This window comes from Erithacus rubecula (genome assembly GCF_903797595.1).
Source record: "Erithacus rubecula genome assembly, chromosome: 6".
Taxonomy (NCBI): domain Eukaryota; kingdom Metazoa; phylum Chordata; class Aves; order Passeriformes; family Muscicapidae; genus Erithacus; species Erithacus rubecula.
Window position 1 is genome coordinate 10,797,343 of NC_136688.1, and position 25,488 is coordinate 10,822,830.

Sequence of the window (25,488 nt, forward strand, 5' to 3'; positions counted from 1 at the left end):
TGAAAGCTCTTTTTGGTCACAGGCACAAGGGTTCAGTGGAGGTTACCTTTGAGCCTGTACTTTACTCAGAAGGATTTAATTGTGGAATTAAAGAATGTGATAAATTCCCCCCAAAAGTGCAGGGGAATGTTGCTGTCCCTGCCCAGCTCTGTAGCTCTTATTGGTGTCTCTTCGCATCAGCTGAGAATGCAGTCCCGGCTCTGCTGGACAGAAGGAAAAGAAGGCTCCAACCCCTCTGGTGCCATTGAGAGACACCAACTCCAAAGGGGTTTGGGAAATCACCACCACCCCGTGCTGGGTATGTCCCCAGGCCTGAAGGTGTCATGTTCTTTGAAAGCAAGAGATCCCTCAAAACACCATGAAACAAATCTCTGTAGTCAGGGGGAATGGAGTTCATTACCTGGGCCCAGGCAATGAGGGTCATTCATGGGGAATAGAGTTGGAGAGCAGCACTGAGCTCAGCTACACGGCCTGGAGCCATGTGGGCATGGCAGAGAGAAGGAAAGCCATGCTGCAATGTGCTCTATGGCAAAGCATCCCTGCCTTATTGCCCCTGGCAATGCCCCTTCTCCCTTCTCCTGTAGGAGTACACCAGCACAGGGAAGGTGATGCTGTGGATATTTATTAATCAGGTGATGCAAGGAAACCTGTGCCGAGGTCCTTCAGCAGGGCAGTGGAAAGAATCAACAGGCTCAGACCCCTGGTACACTGGGGGCATCATTGCTGAGGGAAATTCTTTCTTTCTTCTCCTCAAAGAACTTCTGGAGGGAGAGCTGAAGGGACTGCATGGAGCAAGGACTCCAGCAGCTCTCTGCCAAGAAGTAGATGAAGGGTTTGATGCTGCTGTGGATGCAGGTGAGCAGGAAAACCACCTGGGAGGACACAGGGATGTAACCAAGCTTCTGCAGGAAATTGCAGAGGCTGAAGAGGAGAGTGAAGAGCACAATGATGAAGATTACGATGTGTTGCCCCTTGGGTTGCTGCTGCTGGGAGCCACACTTGGCCTTGATGATGTAGATTGTGCTGGAAATGAGCATGGGTGCAGCAAAGGCGAGCAGGATGACAGTGTAGATGGAGATGAGAGCTGCCTGGCAGTGCTCCTGCTCGTGTGACAGGCAAAGAAATGTCAGCACCGGAGTGACCGTGAGGAGAGCAAAGAAGACCTAGTGTTGAGCTCTCCACATCACCAACCACAGGTGCAGAGGAAATTGAGTGCGGCAGCAGAGTTTGCAGAGCTTGTACATATCCCTCTCATCGCTTCTGAGCATCAGCTGGAACCGTGTCCAGAAGTAGGAGACCACTGACAGCTGGAAAAGGAAGCTCACATACATCGAGGGCACGATCGGGGAGCAGAACACGTCCTCCACTGGGAAGAGGAGGGCCAAGGGAACCATGAAGAGAAGGAAGAGGAAGTCAGCAAGAGCCAGGTCAAAGATGCCAGAGTTATGGCTTTCCAGGCTTAGGAGGCAGAGGACAGCCCTGTTCCCAGCCAGCCCACAGAGGCAGATGAGCAGTGTCACAATGTGTATGGCCACGTTGGTGACATCTATCTGACAGAGATCCTCTCCTTCAGTGGGTGAGGCAGAAGATGGGAACGTGGTGGTTACCTCTATGGATGGACACTGGGCAGGCTGTGGGATGTGGCCTCTGGCTGTGGTCCGAGTGGATGAGAAGTCAGAATCCTGGGATGGACCATGTGGCTCCTCAGAAGCTCCCTGCAGTGAGAAAGAATCCGTGGAGATGAGTGAGATGTCCAGAGGAAGAGGTGGTATAAATGGTGGGGTGGGAAAGGGAGCTGGGACGGTTGGCAGGGTACTGATAAATAACAAAGAATAAATATTTTCAACTCCCCTGAATTTAAAAACTGACTGAGTAAAATATTGAAGGATGTAAAGATGCAGACCCAGAATGATAAACGTGTCTGGAGGCAGTGGGGAAATTGATAAGGAGGTATAAAATATTTTTGGGTTGAGCTCTGTAATAAGAAGCAAAAGCACATGGAGCAAGAGCACAAAGGAAAATTCAAGGCAAGGTCACCTTTGATATCACAGCATTCAGTGAATCTGACCACCAGAGACTCACCTCAATGAACTTCCAGGACCATAAATTGCGCCCAGTAAGGAAGTGGATGCACAGAAATTAGTTCTAGGAAAATGGTATTTATGTGCTAGATAAGAAAGCTTTTTGAATGTTTATATACGTTTTGACATAGATTATAACGGATAAAAATGATGTTGCAAAGTCTCACAACACACACAGAAATAAAGAGAGATGCTTCTGTGTGTCCTGCTGCCTTATACTCCTCTTGGTAAACACCATTACTTGGTGCTAGGAACTTATTTTGTCTGATTTTGGGATCACTCCCCATCCCCATCCCCATCCCCATCCCCATCCCCATCCTCATCCCCATCCTCTCCCGTCCCATCCCATCCCATCCCATCCCATCCCATCCCATCCCATCCCATCCCATCCCATCCCATCCCATCCCATCCCATCCCATCCCATCCCATCCCATCCCATCCCATCCCATCCCATCCCATCCCATCCCATCCCATCCCATCCCATCCCATCCCACTGGTTTCCAAGTCCAAGGCCACTCCCTAGCTGCAAGTGTGGCCTGTTGGTCTCTGCAGCCATCCAGTGGGAAATTTGGGATTGGGGGCACCCAGCCCCTCCAACCCCCTCCAGCCTCTGTCTGCCTGATGGCTTGGAGTGGCTACCTAGAAGAGAGGCTGGACAAGGTTCAGACAATTAAAGTAGGTGTTTATTAAAGGGCTTCTAAAAGTACACCTTTTGCAGTCAAAGCCTCTGAGAGGGCCTACAGCCAAAATGAATAATGGTCATGAGTTTTTCAGACAGGTATAAGTTTGGTCCATGTACATATCAGGGCTTAATCCTCCTTAATCTTCCTTAATTACAACTTCAGATGATGAAGTCATGCACCCCCAGTTTGCCCCCACCTCCAGAAATCACTTTTGTTTGTACTTATTGAGGCCTGTGGCACTAGAGTGTCCTTGAATTCCAGGCCTAGAGGAGTTGTTTTTTTGGACCACAATGTCAAGACAGTTAACTCTAGATGCAGTTTAGACCTATGCACTAATGCAGGATTGGAAAAATATAAAGGCTAAAATCCTAAGGCACCCTACTCTCCTCTGACATCCTCTAGAAATTGCCCTCAGGCCGCCTTTCCCTGCAGACAGCCCCACTCCTTTCCTGCTCCACACAGGACCCCCAGCAGTGTTTCCAATCCTCCTGGCAATTCCATGCTTCTCTGGCCCAAGAAATGCCAGTGGACCCATCCCTCTATTGCTTCTTATTCCTCTCGAGAGGAGGTTGGGGGTCTGGACACCAGGGATGAAGCTCAAAAGGGGCATCTGAGAGAGAAACACTCCCTCAAGGCTTGATGGGGCAGCCCATGGGGAGGGACTGAGACTCAGGCATGGGGCTAGGAGGGTGTCTTGGTTTGAAGGACAGGTGTCTGCTGATAAAGGCAGAAGTTTTTCTTTGAAACAGAGACTTTAATTCCACTCTCTCCAAGTATTATAATTGTTTGAATGAAGAACTCTGAGGCAGAGATAAGGGGTGTAGGAATAACAGCTTTTACTAAGATATCTAACCGTACAAGCAGAAACAACACAGTTGTTAAAATTACTGACAAAACAGAACAGCTGACTTGGTTCCAGTCCCTTCTTTAGCTGCAGGCCCGCTCTCTCTGCACTCAGTCCCGGTGCTGCAGATGGAGCAAAGCCTGGCAGCTGCAGAGAAGCGGTGGGAGCAGAGGCGGGAGGGGGTGGCACGCAGGGTGGCACGCGGGTCTCAGGTGGGAGCAGACTGGAGAGGGCAGCTCCTTGCTCACGGTTTGGGTTCTGGTGGTCGGCTGTGTCCTCAGAGGTAGGAGGCTGTAGCGGGAGATATGCAGGGCAGGTGATTTCAGACCATCTGGCTCTCCTGTGTTCGGCCATGTGGCTGGAGATGGGGGTCCTCCTCTGGGCTCCGCTCACCAGAAACACGAGTAACCCCTCTGGAAGCCCTCTCCCACCTACCCCTTTTGTCTAGAGTCATCAAAGATCCTGGGTGTAACCCCAGCAAGCTCAGTTAGCATGATAATGGGAAAAATTCTTTAAATTGGCACAGTAATAGAAAAACACTCAACCCCTAACAACAACATGAAGCATATCTCTGTAGTCAGAGAAAATAGAGTTCATTCCCTGGGGTGCAGGCAATGAGGGTCATTCCATGTGGAATAGAGTTGGGGAACAGCACTGAGCCCAGCTGCATGGCCTGGAGCCATGTGGGCACGGCAGGGAGGAGGAAAGCCATGCTCCAATGTGCTCTATGGCAAAGCAACCCTTCCACATTTCTCCTGGCAATGATCCTATTCCTTTCTCCCGCAGGAGAACACCAGCACAGGGAGGGTGATGCTGTGGATATTTATTAATCAGGTGACTCAAGGAAACCTGTGTCAAGGTCCTTCAGCAGAACAGTGGAAGGGATCAACAGGCTCAGACCCCTGTGTCCTTGGGGGCATAATTTCTGAGGGGAGTGTTTTCCTTCTCCTCAAAGGCCCTCTGGAAGGAGTGTCTGATGGATCCCACAGAGCAGGGAGTTGAGCACTTCCCTGACAAAAGGTAGATGAAGGGTTTGACTCTGCTGTGGATGCAGGTGAGCAGGAAAAAGAGCCTGGGACGACAAAGGGAAGTAATTGAGCTGCTGCAGGAAATTGCAAAGGCTGAAGAGGAGAGTAAAAAGCACAATGATGAAGATAACAATGTGTTGTCTCTGCGGTTGCTGCTTCATGGAGCCACACCTGGCCTTGATGATGTCGATTGTGTGGGAAATGACCACGGGTGCAGAAAAGAGGAGCAGGATGATGCCATAGATGGAGATGAGAGCTGCCCGGCATTGCTGCTTCTCTTGTGATGGGCACAGAAATGTCAGCACAGGAATAGCAGTGAGGAGAGCAAAAAAGACCCTGTCTTGGGCTCTCCACACCACCAGCCACAGGTGCAGAGGAAGTCGGCAGCGGTGGCAGAGTTTGCAGAGCTTGTACATATCCCCCTCATTGCTGCTGAGCATCAAGCAGAACAGCTTGAACAGAAATAGCAGATCACTGACAGCATGCTCTCCAAACCACTAGCCACATTTGCAGAGGAAATTGGCAGTGGTAACAGTTTCCACAGCTCTGTCATTGCTGCTGAGCACCATCGGGAACAAAGAAAGTCAGTTTTGTCAAAACTTCACTAGAATAATAGAAGGGGTCCTCATTTTCTCTAGGAAACCTCCAGAATTCTGTCATTTCGCATTTCTCTTTCATTAGGATTTGTCCCTCCACCAACAGAGGGATGCTGTTGGTGGTGGCACTGGAATGGTGCCAGTGCTGCCAGTGCTGGTGAAGCATCTGGATACTTCTCAGAAATAATTGCCTTTCTGGGAAGAGGTCTGGGATCATTGCCAAAACCTGACCTGGGCCCAAGGAAACACAAGTGAGCCATGAATTCCCATTTTTTCATTCTAATGCAGGTTCACACAGCCCAAGAGGGCAGCAAACAGTTGCTTTGTGTTCATTTGGCACAGCCTGGTTTTTGGTAGCAGGGGAGGGCCCTGAGCTCACAGAGCTGGCTTCTGTGAGAAGCTGCTGGAAGCTTCCACCATGTCCAACAGAGCCAATTGCTGATGGCTCTGAAGATGGACATGCTTCTGGCCCAGTTAGAGAGGTTGCTAACCCCTCTGTGATGACATATTCAAGAAGAATATCCAAGCAGCACACACGCAGTTTTTTCCAGGAGTGGTGGGGCAGTGATGAGCTGCCAGAGCCATCTGCAGTGTGTGACAGTGTGCTGCTGTGGCCACCACAATCTCAATGTGGCTCACAGAAAGCCCTGCCTGCCTGGCCACCCACAACCAGCCATGCCATGGGCAGAGGGCAGGGGTGGCTGTGGCAGCTTCTCCTTCTCAGTGCCCCTCATGAAGAGAGGTGATAAATTTCACCAGTGCTGCAGCAGCCAGCATTGCCCACACGGTGACAGCGGGGTCGTATGGCCAGTGGTGAAAACATGGCGAGTGATTTCCCATTGTGGAAACTGGACAAGATCAACCTCTCAGCACTGCAGGATTTTGCAAGAATCTTTGAACTGGTAGAACTGGTTGGGAATGGCATCTACGAGCAGCAATTTTTCTTCTGGTCAGAGAAGAGCAGGAAGTGAGAACATCAGGGAAAACAACATGGTGGCACCAAGGTAAATGGAAAAAAGGGGAAAGATGATCTCCGAAGATCACAGCTGAGATTCCTCTGCAAGCTGCAGAAAGCTGTATGATGAGACAAACTGTGCCCCTGCATTCCATGAGGTCCCTAGGGGATGCAGAAACACACTCACAGCCTGTGGGAGAAGTGCCCAGGCTGGAGCGGGTGCATGCCAGAGAAAGCTGTGATCCAGTGGGAGACCCGAGTGCAGAGAGGGGGCTCCTGCTTCCAGTGAGAAAGAGAGCCCTTGCTTCCAAACTAGAGCAGCCTGTTTTTGGAGGACTGCCCCCTGTGGAAGAGTGACCCATGCCATAACAGCTTTGAGAAGAATGTTTGCCCATGGGAGGAACTCATGTTGCAACAGTTTTGGCAGGGCTGCTGCTCCTGAGATTAGAGCCACACTGGAGATGTTCATGGAGAACTGTCTCCTGTGGGAGAGACCCCATGACATGGCAGAAAATATCCTTTCCCTGAGCAAACAGAAGAAGACCTTGAGTGATGAACTGGTGAGAAATCCCAAGCCCTGTCTCCGTGCACAGTTGGTGGGAAGGAGGGAGAGGCTGGGATGGAAAAAGGTGTTTTAAAGTTTTATTTTACTTCTCATGATTGTCCTCTGATTCTGTCAATAACAAATTTACTTAATACCATTAAATCTGAACCTATTTTTTTACTGAGTATGCTTTTTCTCCCAGATCTCATCTCAGCTCATGAATCCTTCATTAATTTTTGTTTCCCTGTCCTCTGCCCAGCTGAGAGCAAGAGAAGGTGAGCAAACGCCTTTCCTGGGTGGCTGTGTTTGGCCAGTGTCAGACCAGGACATGTTTGCAGCCAGATTATTAGCATTAGAGGTCACATTACTTCCTCCCAATACCACTGATGATGCACTAAAAGCAATTGGAGATCAGATTTTGGGGTGCTGTGGTCCCACTTCCAGCTCTTCGTCAAAGCTCATCTTCCTCCTCCTCAATCCAGGGAACACATGTGGTTGTTTTTACTTGATCTCACCCCTTTCCCAGCAAGGACACCTTCCACTAGGATGGGTTGCTTCAAACCTCATCCAATCTGGCCTTGAACTCTCAGGGATGGGGCAGACACTGCCTCTGGGAACCCGTGCCAGGCCTCACCAACCTCACAGGGAAGAATTTCTTCCCAGTATTCCACTTAAACCTGTTCTCCGGCAGTGAGAAGCCTCTGTCCTTTGTTTTGTAACTTCAGGCCTTTGTCCAAAGGGCCTCTCTAGTTCTTGGAGCCTCTTGAGGTACTGGGAGAGGTTTTAAGGACTCCCTGAAGTCTTCCTTTCTCCAGGCTGAACACTGCCAGCTCAGTGACCTCTGCAAAGCCACATGGAGGGGTTGATGCTCTGTGGAGTCTGTGGTGACAGACACAGATGTCACCCTGCCCCTGGAAGGGAGTGACTGTGCTGAGGACCACAGACTCCCCCTCCCCTTTCAGGTGCATCATCTGAGCAGCCTAAGGGAAAGGCCAAAGCCAAGGCAGAGGAAGAATTTCTGAAGGCACAAAACCACCAGCAAGGATATCAGTAAAATCTAGGTTTAATATTAAGCAAGAGCAGACCAAAGCATTGTCCCTGTGTTCTGGTTTGAAGGACATGTGTCAGCCAATAAAGGCAGAAGCTTCTCTTAGAAATGGAGAATGTAAACCCCTTCCCTCCAAATTATTATAATTTTTGAATCAAGGACTCTCAAGCAGAGATGTGGGGATAGGAATGACAGCTCTTTACTAATATAACTAACCAGAGAAACAGAAACAACAGCAGCTATGGAAATTAACAGCAAAACAGAACAAATAACTCAGTTCCAGTCCTTTTTTCAGCCTCAGACACTCTGCTTGTGTCCAGTCCCAGTGGTGAAAGACAGGGCAGGGCCCGCGCAGCTGCAGAGAGCAGACGGGAGCTGGGGGAGGCAGCGGCTGCGCTGTGACCCAGGTGGGAGCAAGGTGGAGGAAAGGATTCCCGCTCACCATTTGGGTTTCTGGTGATCAGTGTGTCCTCAGAGGTGGGAGGCTGGATGTGGAGCAGATGGCCGGGCAGTGTCTGACTGAAGAGATCCTCACTTCCCGGGGTTTGGATGGGGTTGGCTGGAAATGAGCATTCCAGACTCCCCTCAGACCCCACGGGCGAGTGAAAAGCCCGGGAGACAACCCCCACCCACCCCTTTGTCTCGAGCCATGAGGATCTTAGGTGTAATCCAGCAGGTTTCCTTAGCAGAATAATGGCAAAATTTCTCCAAAAGAGGTGGAACAGTAAGGGAACAAACCCCAACCCCCAACACCCTGTATGTGTGTTTCTGTGTGTGTTCAGGTGCGTGTGACAAAAGGACAGTGAGAGTAAGGATAAAAAGTAAAATTACCTATAAGGTTTACAGCATTCAAACTTAACCGTGTTTCATTTAGCATACTCAACAGAGGAATAACACTGAACAGCATTTAACCTAACTTATTCTTGCACTTCTTTCCACACCTGACACCCTCAGATGTCTCAGGTACTAAAACACCTGAGAGAGCAGCATTGCTCCCACATTTGCCATGGCAGATGCACATGTGTGTGCACACAGAGAGAGCCAATGCAAGGTCCCTGAGAGAAATTCCCCTTGGAGGCAGGGAAATGCTCCCTGTGGATCCGTTTGCATCTCCTCACTGTGTCAAGGGCTGAGCCTCGAGCAGTGGGGGGATGGGCCAAGACCCGTCGGCGTTCAGGGATCACCCGAGGGCAGCAAACGGGAGAGATCCTGGCTGGGAAAGGCCCCACTTCCAGGGAGGTTCTGGTCAGAGCTGCTGGGGCCAGGAGAGCTCCAAGGGTCTCCTTTTGGACTGCTCTTTACAGGGCCCCAGGAGATGGGCTTCAGCCGCAACCATGTTTCATCCTGGCCACACTCTGGGCTGGCAACTTTCTGTGAAAGTGTGAGAACAGGGATGTTGTGCCATACAGGGAAGTGAAATAAGTTCTAAGATAGTCCATAAAACTCAGGAGGTCGTTGTGCAGCAGCAGTTTCTGGGAGCAGAGGATGTTTCTGATGAGCTGCAGAGGAGCTGAGCCCAGGGGCTGCTCCTCAAGGATGAGGTCTCGAGCATTTCTCAGATCCCAGTGGAGCCTGGAAAAGGAGCGAGGATGCACCAGCACAGGGTCAGTGACATTATGGATATGTATTCACCAGGTGGCTCCAGGAATCTTTCAGCCACTGTCCCAGGGTGCCTCAGCAGTGCAGCAGGAGGAATCAGCAGACTCAGAGCACAGTGTCCACGGCAGGATCATCAATGCCAGCAGGGTTTTCTTCTGGGTCCTCAAAGATCCCCTGGAGAGAGAAGCAGAGGGACTCCACAGAGAAGTGCCTCCAGCAGCTCCATGCCAAGAAGTAGATGAAGGGTTTGATGCTGCTCTGGATGCTGCAGGTGAGCAGGAAACCAACCTGGGAGGACAAAATGGTATAGCTGAACTCCTACAGGAATTTCCAGAGGCTGAGGGGCAGAATGAAAAGTACAATGAGGCAGATAACAAATTTCTTGGGTTGCTACTGATGGGAGCCAGACTTGACCTTAATGAAGAGAACTGTGCTGGAAATGAGCATGAGGGGATAACATTGAGAGCAGCTGCTGGAGGAGAAGAAGGTGGGGGAGGAAGGAAGGACAGCGTTCCATGGACCGCTTCACTGTGGGGCAGCAGCAGGCAAAAGGGGGTCTGTCCAATTCCTGATACCTCTTGCTACTTTTGGAGGATCAGTATCCTAATGTGCCTCCTCCCCAGTCAGTAACATGAAGGAGAAAGTGCCCAGATCACTAGGAGCTCCCCACTCCCATCCTGCTGGCTCTCTCCGTTCCCTGTTGCACTGTTCCTCGTCCAGGTTCAGTGGAGTCACAGGAGAGTCAGAAAATGTATAAATGTATCTTTGTCTATGTCAGGGTTTCACTCCCCCAGAGATATTTATTTTGGTTTCGTTTTGGGTTTTTTTTTGTTTTTTTATTTTTTCCCTGTAGAGGAACTGTTGCAAATGGCTCCTCATTTCCTCCTGATTACAAACATTCCTTCCGTGCAAAATGTCCCATTCTCCAACTGCTTTCCCTCTCCCGACAGGTTTCTTACAGTCCTGGTTTGTTTTCCCTGAGGGGTCATTGTCCCTTGAGCAGCAGAGGGTTGCTGGTGGTGCTGGTGGCACTGGAATGCTGGTGGTGCTGGCAGTGCTGGCAGTGATGCTGAAGAATGTGGATCCTTGTCAGAAACAGCTCCCATTTTGGGAACAGCTCCAGAATCATTGCCAAAACCTCTCCTGGGCTTAAAATACCACAGCTGAGCCAAGAAATCCCATTTTTATAATTCTACTGCAGGCTCACACAGGCCAAGAAAAGGACAGCAATCAGCTGCTTGCAGCCAGGTTATCAGCACTTAGATACAACATTAATTTCTGCCAATTCCTTTAATGATGCAATGAAATCTATTAAAGACCAGATTTTGGGGTGCTGTGATGCTCTTTCCAGCCCTTCATTAGAGCTCATCCTTCCCCATCTCAGACTTGAGAACACTTGTGGTTGTTCTTACCTGACCACAGCCTCTCTGGGCAACCTGTGCCAGGGCCTCTGTATCCGCACAGGGAAGGATTTCTTCCTAATATCCAATCTGAACCCACTCCCAGGCAGTGGGAAGTCATTCCCCCTTGTCCTGTCTCCATGCCCTTGTCCAAAGCCCCTCTCCACCTCTCCAGAAGCCCCTTGAGATCATAGATCATGAAGTGTTTACACTTGCAAGGATTGGCCTGGGGGCCAAGGGGATGTGAGATTCCATAGCTGGGGACACAAACACGGTGTCAGCAGGGAAGAGAAGTGACAGTTCTGGCCCCAGGTCCACCACAAGTGCTAGTTTCCAGCAGGAGCATCCCAGATCCCTGTGGCATGTGAGCCTGGGTAGGAATCATGTCACCTTAGTTTTCCAGGAATTCCTCGGAATTCACTGCAGGCTGCCAGGGGAGTGTAGAAGATGACTCAGATGAAACCTGCAACTTTCTAAGGGTTGTAGCCAAGAGAGAAGCATTGATTCACCTCTTCCCAGAAGAATGACAATGCTGATATCCTAAATCATCCCTCTGCTGTGTACCTGTGCTCCAGCACACACACACAATTTATTATTCCATGAATCCTCCTAGAAACTGTGTGGTAAAGGTGAAGTACCACTGAAATTGTGGCATACAGGTGGGAAAATTAGATTTGAAACAGAAATCAAAGTTTAGCAGTACATTTGTATTGCAGGGTCCTAAGGCTGCACCACAGGACAGAGAGGGGTCAGGTTCAGGCAGTTCCACTGACAATATTTTGGGACTGGGACTCCTTTAAAACGAAAGAGAAAGCTTACAAGAAGAGAAACTGCTTTTGCCATAGGTCTCGTTGCTGAGGCTCTGTCCTGTTTGTCATTTCCTGGAGAAAGTCAAGAGCAGATTAGAAGCAGAGCCCTGATCCCATCACATGCTCTGCAATAGTTCCCTGTCTGTGAGAGCCCTGGAGAACAGGAGCCAGCACAGAGAACAGGGGTTGGGCAGGAGCTGGGACAGACCCTGCACTGGACGCTGCTCGGGCTCATCCTGTGGGCTTTGCTCCCCTTTCCCAAGTGACCATTCCAGGGAACCTCTGAAGATCCCAACCCAGAGTCAGCAGCTGGGGTGTATGACGTGATGTGAGTCCACTCTGGTGAAGTTCTCCAGGCTGTGAGTGGAAACAAGATCAGACACTTTATCAACTTAATCAATGCCTTCTCCTTGGCAGGAACCTGGTAATTCCTTTTTTATTTCAGGGAATCACTTTCTGTATGGTACAAAAAACTAACAACTCTTTGAGAAAATGGAGGGAATATTGAAATGAGTGTCTTGGTTAAGGAATCCAGCAGCTCAGTGATATCAGCTGACACCTGAGAATCCAGGCCAAATCCATCCCAATGCCATTTGTTCTATGTTATCTCCATGGGCAATTCTTTCCTTCTCCAATGGTTTTGCTGCTCCAGCTGTCTCCTGTGCACAGCTAGGAAGGAGTTATTTCCCTGGCTTTTGTGCCAGGCATGCCAGACCATTCTTCCACATTCTGCTTGCCATGTGTCCTGTGCCTTGCCTCTCCCAGTGCTTCGCCACATATCAGCTGTGGAAATTCCACTGCTGTGTTAATTATGAACAACTCTGTTAATAAATGCTTTTTAGGTATTTTACTCACATGTGATTCTAAATTCTGACTCACCAACCACAGCTTTCATTCTCCCTTGCCTTTCCAGAAGCAGCGGCACCTTGGTTTCCCCTGGATTTAAGGCAGTAGGAAAAAGAGGGACAACTTCCCCCTGGGTAAGAGATGTGATTTCTGCCCATGTCTCTCCCAGGGGGAATGAGGAGATCTTGGCACTGCTGACATCATCCCAGCCACAGCAGGCACGTGCCTTAGGAAGAGCTCTGGTATGTGACAGGTACCTGCCCTTCTCACAGACAGGCCAGGATCTTTACAATGGGATAAAATAAGGAAATGAGCCATTTTGGACACTGTTCACCAGGGAACAAGCACTGCACAGAAGTCTGGATGTTGTTTCTTCAATAAATTCTGAGTTCAGTTACCACATTGGAAACAGACCGGAAAAATAAACCCAAATCTGATGTAGGGGTAAAAACAAAATGACAAAGATCAGTACAAGATGGATTTTGGTTGAAGCTGCTGTACAGAGTCGCTGTTCAGCTCCCCTCTGAGTGTGGCCAGGTTCAGAATGGAGGTGGCCCAGGGCTTCCTTGTACACTGATGCTGGGGAAAGAGAAGATGGCTTCATTTTGCAGAACAGCAGCATAAACTCCAAATTTCTGTGCAATTAAATGGTCCAAACATTTGTTGATGTGAATTTCCATGTTGAATGCTCTTTCTGGTCACAGGCACAAGGGTTCAGTGGAGGTCACTTTTGTTCCTTTACTTAGAAATATCTGCTTCTGGAATTAAAGAACGTGAGAAATTCCCACTGAAAGTACAAGGGAATGTTGCTGTCCCTGCCCATCTCTGCAACTCTACGTGCTGTCCCTTCCCATCAGCTGGGAATGCAGGCCCCGACCTGCTGGGCAGAAGGGGAAGAAGGCTCCGTGTGATCCCAACCCCTCTCCTGGCATGGAAAAGCACCAGCCCCGCAGGGATTTGGGAAATCACTGCTACTCTGGGCTGGGTGTGTCCCTGGGATTTAGGTTGTGTGTTGGTACCACATGCCTGGGGGGAGGGCTGGTTTTCTCCCCAAAGAAAGCTCCACGTGGCTTGGGAATGGAGGGGGCTGTCCCACCTCTGGGGGCTACGCCTGTGAGCTGCTGGAACCAATCAGAGAGCTGATTTGGTGATGGACAGCTCGAGAAACCAATGAAAAGTTATTTCGCTTTCACAGATCACAGTGGATCAAGTGCTGGGGGGTCTTTTGGCTTCCGGCCTCCGGAGGAGAGGGGGGTCTCCAGCCGGGGCTGTGGCCCGGCTCCGGGCTCGGTCTGGGGCCCGACCCGGCATCCCGGCCCGGCACCGGTTCTGTGGGGGGTCCGGCTCGGCATCCCGGCCCAGCCCCGGTTCTGTGGGGAGCCCTTAGTCCGGCCCCGGCTTGGCTCGGCGGGGCTGTGTGGCCACGGCACTGGCCACATGGCCCTCCTGGCACCGGCCGCATGTTTTCTTCTTCACAATCTAGATACAATTTTAACTTCTTAATGTCTAAATAAAATTCTCAATCTCTTAAACCCCCCTTAATAAAAAGGAATAAAGCATAAAGTCCACAGAAGTCAGCGAAATAAAAATAAAGTTCCTGATAGGAAAAAATTTTAAAAATGCAACTAATAAGTAGCTAAAAACTTTTTTTGCAGAGCTATGAGGGGATTGTAATATCACTAAAATTCCTTTAAACTGTTAAATATACTTGAGAAAAGTGGGTGCTTAAAATGAAGACTTTTTTTTGCCCCGAAAAATTGAGCTCTCTGTTTTGGGACTGAAATATGAAAAAAGACATTTAATAGAGAAGGAGATAAAAAGGATTTTGTTTTTCAGCAGCCTGCCTTTAAAAGTAGTACCCCATGTGTGCATCATAACCCATAACACGGCTCTAAAAGGACTGGAGGAATGAGAGGAAAATTCATAGTTCTGTAAGTCCCTGGTGGATGCAAATTGTAAAGACACCCCCTAAGTATAATGGGAGGTACTACCTTAGTTACAAAAACCAATTTGTCTCTTAAAGATCACAAGCAGACAAAAAGCATGACAACAACAACAATAACAACAACAACACAGTTTGCACTGTGATTTTCAGTTATTTGTTAAGTCTTTGTTGCACCATTTGCAGTTTATACAAAATTAAGGCCGAGATTTTTAAAGGGGCTGGGAGGACTCCTGATTTGGGAGTCAAGCTGGGCAGGAGGAATCTTGAGTGGAATGGCAAATGGGAGAAAACGGGCCAGATTTTAAAGGAGTTTTCTGACCCCATAATTTGGGAATTCCATCAGAACAGATTCAAAATCCGATTGAGGTTGCAAGGTACTTAAAGGGGAAGTGTCAGGATGGTTCTAAAGAGAAAAGGATTATTGCAGTGAGCTGGGCCCTGGCACATGCATATCGTACCCTGCTAGGCACTATAGAGCAGGAGACAGAGGAGAGGGAACAGGGAGATAAATTATCCCCTATCCCAGTGACTCAAGTTGCAGCCAACCCCCTAGGCCAAAACCCAGCAGCTAAACTGGAGAACAAGCCCCAACCAATGGCTGTGGCTACTAGTACGCGAAGTGGGAAATGCACCAAGAAGACTGATAGGCTAATGGAAGATGATGATGATGATGATGCTGGAGAGGGACCTTCAGCACCTCCTGATGTAAAATCAGGAGTTAAAACAACTAATGGAAGAGCAGAGACTAATAATGAATCCCTTTCCCTGAAGGATCTTCGTGGTTTAAGAAAAGATTACACCCGGAGACCTGATGAATCTATTATTAGCTGGCTAGTTCGTCTCTGGAATGTGGCAGGTGAGGCCACAGTTTTGGATGGCTCTGAGGCGAGACATTTGGGGTCTCTGTCTCATGATCCTGTTATCGACCAAGGTGTGATGAGGGGAGCTAACCCTCAAAGCCTTTGGGCACGGGTCCTGGATAGCGTGGCACAAAAATATCTGTGTGCAGATGACCTATATGTGCAGCAGACCCGATAGAAAACCATAGAGCAGGGGGTCCAACGCCTCAGGGAAATGGCAGTAGCAGAAATTATTTTTTCGGATGATGTAACAACTAGAAATCCAGACCTGGTACCATGCACACCGGTGATGTGGAGAAAACTTGTGCGGCTTGGGCCACCCGAATATGCGTCTGCCCTAGTGATAATGAAGAGAGATGAGGTGTATGAGACAGTACTCGATATGGCAAAGAAGCTTCGTGCATATGCGGATGCAGTACATGGCCCGACTCATGCTAAAATTGCAGCTGTGGAAATACGCTTGCGAGACTTAGAAGATAAAATAGAGAAAAATCATCGGAAACTCAAGGAGGAGATTAAGGAGGACCTCCTCCAAATTTCAGCTGTACAGATTAGAAACCCTGGTACCCAACGCAGACGTTCCCCCAGTTGGGAGAGGAGGTACACTCCCCGAGCTGAATTGTGGTTTTTCTTGTGAAATTCTGGAGAGAACATGAGAAGATGGGATGGGAAGCCTACAGCTGCTCTGGCAAAACGAGTGCGGGATTTGAAGGAAGGAAAGATTAAAAGAGGAAGTTCCACCAGAAGAGAAGCCGCTCCTGTCTCTCGCAGCCAAAGTGCTGAACGTGATACTGATAATGACATGTCTGATCCTCTCGAGGAAACTTCTAAGATGTATGTTCCAGAAAAGAAGGAGAAACAGGCTTAAAGGGGCCCTGCCTCTAGCCAGGGTGAGGCGAGGGAAAATCGTGTTTTTTGGACTGTGTGGATTCAATGGCCTGGCACTTCGAAACCAAGGAAATATAAAGCTTTAGTGAACACAGGTGCACAGTGTACGATACTTCCATCAAGACACGTAAGAGCAAAATCTGTTTCAATTGCTGGTGTGACAAGTGGATCGCAGGACTTCACCCTGGTGGAAGCGGAAGTAAGTTTAACTAAAAAGGATTGGAAGAAACATCTTATTGTGACTGGTCCAGAGGCCCCATGTATTTTGGGCATAGATTACCTTCGGAGTGGATATTTTAAGGACCCAAAAGGACTAAGATAAGCATTTGGAATTGCAACTGTGATGGCAGAGCGTATTTGACAATTGAACACCTTGCCTGGACTATCTAAGAATCCAATTACAGTAAGACTTCTGCAGGGAGAAGAACAACGAGTACCAATTGCCACTTCAATAGTACACCGCCGGCAGTACAGAACAACGTGAGATGCTGTGATTCCTATTCATAAGATGATCCGAGAGCTGGAGAGCCAAGGGGTGGTTAGTAAAACCCACTCACCCTTTAACAGCCCCATTTGGCCTGTGTGTAAATCTGATGGGAAATGGAGACTGACTGTGGACTATCGGGCATTAAATGAAGTGACTCTACCGCTGAGCGCTGCTGTGCCGGACATGCTGGAACTCCAGTATGAGTTGGAGTCCAAAGCAGCAAGGTGGTATGCCACCATTGACATAGCAAATGCATTTTTCTCCATTCCTTTGGCATCAAAGTGCAGGCCTCAGTTTGCTTTCACGTGGAGGGGCGTGCAGTACACCTGGAACCGACTACCCCAGGGGTGGAAGCACAGTCCTACCATCTGTCATGGACTGATCCAGGCTGCACTGGAAAAGGGTGAAGCTCCGGAACATCTACAATATATTAATGATATCATCGTATGGGGAAACACAGCAGCGGAAGTATTTGAGAAAGGAGAAAAAATTATTCAAATTCTCCTGGAAGCCGGCTTCGCCATCAAGAAGAGTAAAGTTAAAGGACCTGCTCGGGAGATTCAGTTCCTGGGAGTGAAGTGGCAAGATGGACGGCGTCAAATTCCTACTGATGTTATTAACAAGATTACAGCTATGTACCCACCTACTAACAAGAAGGAAACACAAGCTTTTCTAGGTGCCATCAGTTTTTGGAGAATGCACATTCCTAAGTACAGCCAGATTGTAAGCCCTCTTTACCTTATTACCCGCAAGAAGAATGATTTCCACTGGGGCCCTGAACAGCAGCAAGCCTTTGCTCAAATTAAACAGGAGATTGCCCATGCAGTAGCCCTTGGCCCAGTTAGGAGGAGACCAGATGTGAAAAACGTACTTTACTCAGCAGCTGAAAGCCATAGTTTGTCTTGAAGCCTGTAGCAGAAGGTGCCTGGTGAGACCCGAGGCCGACCCCTGGGATTCTGGAGCAAAAGCTACAGAGGGTCCGAAGCCAACTACACTCCCACAGAGAAGAAAATCTTGGCTGCCTATAAAGAACTTTAAGCTGCCTCAGAGGTGATTGGCACAAAAGCACAGCTTCTCCTGGTACCTCGACTGCCAGTGCTGGGGTGGATGTTTAAAAGAAAAGTTCCCTCTACTCACCATGCCACCGACGCCACAGGGAACAAGTGGATTGCCCTTATCATGCAGCGCGCCCGTATTGGTAACCCAAGTTGCCCTAAAATTTTGGAGATAATCACGAACTGGCCAAAAAGTAAAGATTTTGGTCTCATTAATGAAGAAAAGTAAATGCAAGTGACCTGGGCTAAAGAAGCTCCACTGTACAACCAGCTGCCAGCAAATGAAACACGCTACACCCTTTTCACCGACGGTTCCTGCCGCATTGGGGGATGAACCGAAAGTGAAAAGCTGCCGTATGGAGCCCCACACGACAAGTTGCACAAGCTACCAAAGGAAAAAGTAGATCAAGTCAACTTGCTGAATTCAAAGCTGTTCAGCTAGCCTTAGACATTGCTAAAAGAGAAAAATGGCCAAAGCTCTACCTTTACACTGATTCGTAAATGGTAGCCAATGCTCTGTGGAGTTAGCTAGAAAGGTGGAAAAAGGCTGACTGGCAACGTAGAGGAAAACCAATCTGGGCTGCTAATGAGTAAAAAGACATTGCCATTCGGGTAGAAAAGCTCCCCGTAAAAGTCCGTCATGTAGATGCTCATGTTCCCAAGAGTCGGGCTAATGAAGAACACAAGCACAACAAGCAGGTAGATCAGGCTGCACAAATAAAGGTCTCAAAAGTAAACTTAAATTGGAAACACAAGGGAAAACTGTTCCTGACTCGATGGGCCCATGATGCCTCAAGCCATCAAGGTAGGGATGCCACCTATAAGTGGGCACGAGACCGAGAAGTAGATCTAACCATGGACAGCGTTACCCAAGTCATTCATAACTGTGACACTTGCGCTGCCATCAAGCAGGCCAAGTGAGTAAAACCCCTCTAGTATAGTAGACAGTAATCCAAATACAAGTATGGGGAGGCCTGGCAAATTAATTACATCACACTGCCTCAAACCCGCCAGGGCAAGCACTATGTGCTGACCATAGTAGAAGCCACCACCGGATGGTTGAAGACCTACCCTGTGTCCCATGCCACTGCCCACAACACCATCCTGGGCCTGGAAAAGCAAGTCCTTTAAAGGCATAGTACCCCTGAAAGAATTAAGTCAGACAATGGGACTCATTTCAAAAATAAGCTTGTCAACACCTGGGCTAGGAAACATGGTATTGAGTAAGTGTACCATATCCCTTACCGTGCACCAGCTGCAGGTAAAGTGGAAAGGTACAATAGATTGTTAAAGACCACATTAAAGGCATTAGGTGGGAAATCTCTAAAAAACTGGAAGCAGCACCTGGCAAAAGCCACTTAGTTAGTCAACACTCAAAGTTCCACCAACCGAGCAGGTCCCGCCCAGTCTGAAGGCCTTAATGTAGTGAATAGTAACAAAGTCCCAGTAGCCCATGTCAAAGAGTTGCTAGGAAAGACAGTATAAATTCATCCTGCCTCGAGTACAGGCAAACCCATTCATGGGATTGCCTTTGCTCAAGGACCAAGATGTACTTAGTGGATAATGCAAAAGGATAAAACAACCTGCTGTGTACCTCAGGGAAATTTGATTATAAAATAAAGTGGTACACAAATATTATTGTTGAGTGTCACTACCATTGTATGCCAAATTTTATAAATAGAAGGAAATGTGTAAGTGACAAAGGCCTAAGCAAGTGAGAAGGAGGAAATGTGTAAGTGTTGAAGGTTTTGAGCAAGTCAGAGAAAGTTTTCATGTTGTGCTTAGTAAGTGTGTATCCCAATCGTGTGTCAATGATCACGATATGGGATAAGGGGTGGAAATCTCCTATATGCCATTATCACCAAGCCTAGCCCGATGAGTATTTTGGTTAATACCCCTTTAATACAAAAACTTCGGATTAAAGACAGCACCGGAGCTATCTCCGGATAAGTAAACAAGCCCAACGACCACAACGGTATTAACACTTCAAAGAAACTTAATAACCACCCATACAGGCAGGCTCCCACAACAAAAGACATTCTGGATTCAATAGACATACCAATACCAACAGCTGAAAACAAAATATTATTAGAATAAAGTTTTTTCCACTTTTCTGGTTTCCCCGTACGGGCCACCAAAATAATTTGTCCAAGTTTAGGGCAAATTTTAGGAAAAAGACCTCCAAAGGGCCCCCTCCACCCCTTACAATTCCTTCCTTCACCAAGCTCGGAAAGAATTTTCTTCAGGGGAAAGTGGAAAGAACTTTTTATTAACAAAATGCGAAAGAAACACTTCCCAGCACAGACCCAGATTGAGATGAACTTGGCAGATCTTTGCCGGGAAGGACAGCAGAGCTTCTTTGGCAGACTTCCAGAGGTGGTCTCTGAAGTTCAGATCAGTTTCCTCTGGAGCCGGTGCAAATCTTAGGGATTGGGGGGGGGGGGGGGTGGGCGGGAAGGGAGAGGGGCAGTTTAGGCAGCCGGGGAAAATGCAGCTTAAGCAGCGGAGAGGGGGGGGGCAGGGGGGCGGCAGAAGCACCAGCAAGCAGCAGCGAGCAGCAGCAGCGAAAAACTCGAAAAGCCGAAAAACACCCGGCTAGATAAAACAGCCCGGGGGAGGGGCCGGCAGCTCCATGGTGGGGGGTAGGGAGAGGAGATAGTCAAAACATAACCCATAACACCCCCTTACTTTCTAGTTTGGCTCACTCCTTTCAAGGTGGCCAGCTAGGTGCGCCTGAGGCAAGACATCCTTCCCCTGTTACAGACTACACACAACCAGCAACCCGTCTGTCTGTCAGAAACTCTGTCTCTGACTTCAGTTTAATATCAAGATCCACTCAACCTGAGTGGGAGTTGTGATGGTTCGTTTGACCCCAGGGTGCAAAAGACAAAAAGCAAGAGTGTTGGGGGTTGAGTGTTTTTTTATTACTGTGTCAATTTAATTTAAAGAATTTTTCCCATTATCATGCCAATGGAGCTGGCTGGGTTACACCCAGGACCTTTGATGACTCTAGACAAAAGGGGTAGGTGGGAGCAGCTTCTGGAGATGCTACTTGTGCTTCCAGAGGGGGACTCATGTTTCCAGCAAGCTCAGAGGAGGACGCCCCGTCTCCAGCCCATGCGGCTGAACACAGGAAGGCCAGATGGTCTGCAGTCACCTGACCTGCATCTTCCCAGTTCCAGCCTCCTGCCTCTGCAGACACAGCTGATCACTTGGACATAAATTATGAGCAAGGAGCCGCCCGCTCCAGCCCGTTCCCACCTGAGACCGTGGCCATTGCCGCCCCTCCTGCCTGCACTCCCGCCAGTTCTCTGCAGCTGCCGGGCTTTGCTCCATCTGCAGCACTGGGACCGAGCACAGAGACAGTGCCTGCAGCTAAAGAAGGGACTGGAACTGAGTTATCTGTTCTGTTTTGTTGGTAATTTTGACAATTGCTTTGTTTCTGCTTGTATGGTTACATATATTAGTAAAAGAGCTGTTATTCCTACCCCCTTATCTCTCCCTTAGAGTCCTTGATTCAAACAATTATAATATTTGGGAGGAGTGGAATTAAAGTCTCTATTTCAAAGGAAAACTTCTGCCTTTATTGGCAGACACTTGTTCTCCAAACCAGGACAAAGAGACTTGGGTTTTATTCAGCAGCAAGCAGCAGTGCACTTTATTGCATGCCAGTCAGTTTGCGATAGAAGAGAAAGAGAAAGAGAGAGAGAAAGAGGTAAAGGAAACAAAGTTAAAGGAGAGAGAGAGAGAGAGAGAGAGAGAGAGAGAGAAAGGATGGGGATATAGCTACCAACAGAAGAAATGTCATCCTCATGTCCTCCGACCTTAGACGTGTCTTTGATCCGTTGGGGAGCAAGAGATCTCAAAGTATCTTTAGGAAAGCCACTTTTTATATTCCTTTTCCAAAGCGAGTGGCCTCTGGCCAAAAGGTGGGGAGATTTATGGACTATTGTATGTAGAGATCCTTGTTCCAAGAAACAGGTGCAGGAATATATAACCAGTACCCTGCCCAAGAGCAGTGTACCATGGCAAGCACCAGGCACACCTACAAAAAGTCCTTGACAAGCATCCACCTTGGCCAGGCCAGAACTCAGGTCCAGAGTGAGCTGTGGGGTCCTGGGGTCTCAGTCTCTGATGATGGTTGTGATGCAGATCAGTGAAATTTCAGATCAACTCTTAAAGAGGGTGATGCTATGGATATTTATTAATCAGGTGACTCAAGGAAACCTGTGCCAAGGTCCTTCAGCAGAGCAGTGGAAAGAATCAACAGGCTTAGAGCACTGTGGCTGTTGTGGCATCATCACTGTAGGCAGTTCTTTCTTTCTCCTCCTCAAAGACCCTCTGGAGGGAGAGCTGGAGGGACCCCATGGAGCAGGGACTCCAGCAGCACCCTGCCAAGAAGTAAATGAAGGGTTTGATGCTGCTGTGGATGCAGGTGAGCAAGAAAACAACCTGGGAGGACACAAGGAGGTAACCAAGCCGCTGCAGGAAATTGCAGAAGATGAGGAGGTGAGTGAAGAGCACAATGATGAAGATAACGATGTCTTGCCTCCTGGGGTGCTGCCTCCTAGAGCCACACTTGGCGATAATGAGGATTGTTCGGGAAATGACCACAGGTGCAGGAAAGAGGAGCAGGATGATGATGTACATGGAGATGAGAGCTGCCTGACAATGCTTCTGCTCGTGTGACGGGCACAGAAATGTCAGCACAGGAATGAGAGTGAAGAGAGACAAAATGGCCCAGTGTTGGACACTTTCCAGCACCCACCACAGGCGCTCGGGAAGGTCGCAGTGGGAGCAGAGCTGGAAGAGGAAGGTCATGTCCTTCCTGATGTTGAGGAATGCCAGTTGGAACAGTGCCCAGTAGAAGGAGACCATTGACAGCTGGAAAAGGAAGCTCTTGAATGTCAGGGGCATGATAACAGAGCAGGACACATCCTCCATCAGAAATATGAGGGCGGAGGGAACCGTGAAGAGAAGGAAAAGGAAGTCAGTGATAGCTAGGTGAAAGATGGCAGAGTTACGGCTTTCCAGGCTGAGGAGCCAAAGGACAGCCCCATTTCCAGCCAGCCCACAGAGGCAGATGAGCAGTGCTGCACTGTGTATGGCCACGTTGGTGACATCTATCTCACAGAGATTGTCCCCTTCAGTGGGTGAGGCAGGAGATGGGGACACGGTGGTCACCTCCATGGATGGACTCTGGGCAGACAGTGGGATGTGGCCCCTGGCTGTGGTCAGCGTGAATGGGAGACAGTGCTTGGAGGATCCAGGGATGGACCACACAGCTCCTCAACAGCTCCCTGCAGTGGAAAGAATTCAGTGTGGAGGAGTGAGATGTGCAGGGGAGGAGAGCAGTGGAAATTGGGCTTTGGGAAAGGGAAATGAGAGGGTTGGGATATTCAGCAGGGGATGCAGAAGGAAAGTACAGAGCAGAGGAGGAGAGACATGTGGAGGGCACTGCTGTCACCAGGAGAGGTACAGAGTGGCAGGAACAGAGCAGCTACTGGAGGAGAGGAAGATGGGGGAGGGAGGAAGGAAAACTTTCCACTGACCTGTTCACTGTGGGGCAGCAGCATGCAAAGGGTGTCTGTGCAGATTAGCAATGCTTCCTGGTACCTCTTGCTCCTTTGGGATCTGTGTCCTAAAGCATCTCCTCCCAAGTCAGTAACATAAAGGGGAAAGTGCCCAGATCACCTGGAGCTCCCCATTCCTGTCCTGCTGGTTTTCAATGTGCCCTGTCCTGCTTTCGCTCCCCCAGACTCAGTGGAGTCACAGGGTAGTCAGAAATCGCACCTTTTGCTATGTCACAGTTACACTTCCTCAGAGGTTTTTGGTTTTTGCCTTTTTGCTGCAGAGGAAGTGACTTTGTCAAATGCTCCAGATGAAATATTTTGCAAATGTCTCCTCCTTTCTATCTCACGAGAAACACTCCTTCCCTGCAGAATGTCCCATTCTCCAAGTGCCTTCCTTCTCCCAACAGATTTCTAACATTCTTTGTTTCTCTTCCCTGAGGGGTCATTTTCCCTTCAGCAGCAGAGGGATGCTGGTGGTGCTGGTGGCCCTGCAATGCTTGGGAGCCAGCTGGTGAGGCAGCTGGGTGCTTGTCAGATACAATTCCCATTCTGGGAAGAGCTCCTGGCTGATTGCCAAAACCTGCCCTCGGCCCAAGGAAGCAAAACTGAGCTGCTCCCTGGCCTATACCCATTCTATCCTACTCCCTCACCTCATCCCCATCCCCACCCTGATCTCCATCCTGACCCCATCCCATCTCATCCCACAGGTTTCCCAGAAGACAGACACTCCCTCACTCCAAGCACAGGTGGTCAGGCTATGCAGTACTCCAGTAAGGACACTTGGGATTGCTGCCATCCAGATCACCTCCAGCCCCCTTCTGGCCACCTCCTGACCCCTCTAAAAGTGCCTCCAACACCCCAAACTGTACCCAGGGCACACCTTTTCCCCCCCAATGCCTTGATCCTGCCCTGCTCCACCTGGGATCACGGCAGTGTCTCTGCTCCTCATGGCTGTAGAGTCCTGGGACCCAGGAGGGAGGAGGAGGAAAGCCCAGTTCCCTTGTGCTCTGCAGGAAAACACAGGATGGTAAATATGGCTGGAGCCAGTGAAGAAACAGATTAAGAGGTCTGCAGTGGTTTTGGGGGAATTTCTGTAACACAAAGTGAGAGCACAGGGGGAAAGGAAAAGTTCAAGGCAAGGTCACCTTTAATATCACAGCACTCAGTGCATACAACCACCAGACCCCTCTGGATGAGGTGAATCCATGGAAATGAGTCCTAGGAAAGTGAAGTTTATGGAATAGATAAAAAAAACATTTTAATGACTATGTGTGGTTGTAATGGATGAAATCCATTGTAAAGTCTCACCACACAGAGATCTGGGAGAGATCCTTCTGTGTGTCCTGTGCAGGTAAAGAATTCCTTCTTCCTAATGTCGGACATTGTGTTAGAACGTTTATTCTGGCTGATTTTGGTATCACTCCCAATTCTCATTCCCCTTCTCTCCCCATGCCATGCCATGCCATGCCATGCCATGCCATGCCATGCCATGCCATGCCATGCCATGCCATCCCATCCCATCCCATCCCATCCCATCCCATCCCATCCCATCCCATCCCATCCCATCCCATCCCATCCCATCCCATCTGTCACGGTCCGCCCAATTCAAGAGCGAGTCGCGACTGGTTCTTTTATGGATCTCAGAGCGCAAAAGACACAGCAGGGGACAAAACCAGTTTACTTCTACAGAAATGCACTTTATTTAGTGCCAACCAAAATGCGATAGTGGGAGAGAGAGAGAGAGAGAGAGAAAGGGGGGTCGGGATTATAGCTACCAAGACGGGCAAACGAATCCTCGTGGAGCCAGCCAGTAGGTGTCTGTTGCCGTCTGGGGAGATCTCAGGGGTCTCCTCTGAGAAAGTCACTTTTATAGTCCTTTCCCAAAGTGAGTGGCTTCTGGCCAAAAGGTGGGAAGATTTATGGACTATTGTATGTGGAGCTCGTTACGCTGGGGAACAGGTGGAAACAGGACGCTTCAAGGCACATCAGACCAGCTTTGTCATCATGAACACACGCAGGGCAGCCCATACTGACCAGTCCATTGTTCTTCCATCTGTGGGAGCTTGTTGAGTAAACGCCCCGTGACTAGTTGTCATGAGAAACCAGTCCTGGTAGGCATCACCTGCGGAACAGTCACTTGGCGTTCCTCCCATCCCTGGCCAGCGTAGGCCTCAGGCGAGGGTCGTTGGGCAGAAACAGATGAGAGGCTCAGACGGACTCTCACACCATCCCATCCCATCCCATCCC

The 25,488-nt window shown here is 49.1% G+C and overlaps 3 protein-coding genes and 1 long non-coding RNA gene across 4 annotated transcripts in view; 1 reads left to right on the plus strand and 3 right to left on the minus strand.

The window, feature by feature from the left end:
* Positions 1-25,488, minus strand: part of LOC306803428 (mas-related G-protein coupled receptor member F-like) — a 143,459-nt gene that overhangs the window by 85,342 nt on the left and 32,629 nt on the right. The window contains exon 3 of the mRNA XM_079308831.1: positions 23,221-23,362. The gene's annotated coding sequence lies outside the window, so the exon portion shown is untranslated. The remainder of the gene's footprint in view (positions 1-23,220; positions 23,363-25,488) is intronic.
* Positions 1-25,488, plus strand: part of LOC306803444 — a 54,836-nt gene that overhangs the window by 264 nt on the left and 29,084 nt on the right. The window lies entirely within an intron of this gene.
* LOC306803945 (mas-related G-protein coupled receptor member X4-like) lies at positions 412-5,052 on the minus strand (the record flags this gene model as incomplete). Its single annotated transcript, XM_079309969.1, is given in 3 exon segments — positions 412-1,163; positions 1,167-1,715; positions 4,753-5,052. Coding segments are annotated over 3 exon segments (1,320 nt in total). The 3' UTR covers positions 412-692.
* On the minus strand, positions 21,856-22,964 carry LOC306803433 (mas-related G-protein coupled receptor member X2-like). The gene has a single exon (XM_079308839.1). It carries the CDS (start codon positions 22,856-22,858, stop codon positions 21,941-21,943), a length of 918 nt encoding a protein of 305 aa, XP_079164965.1. The 5' UTR covers positions 22,859-22,964; the 3' UTR covers positions 21,856-21,940.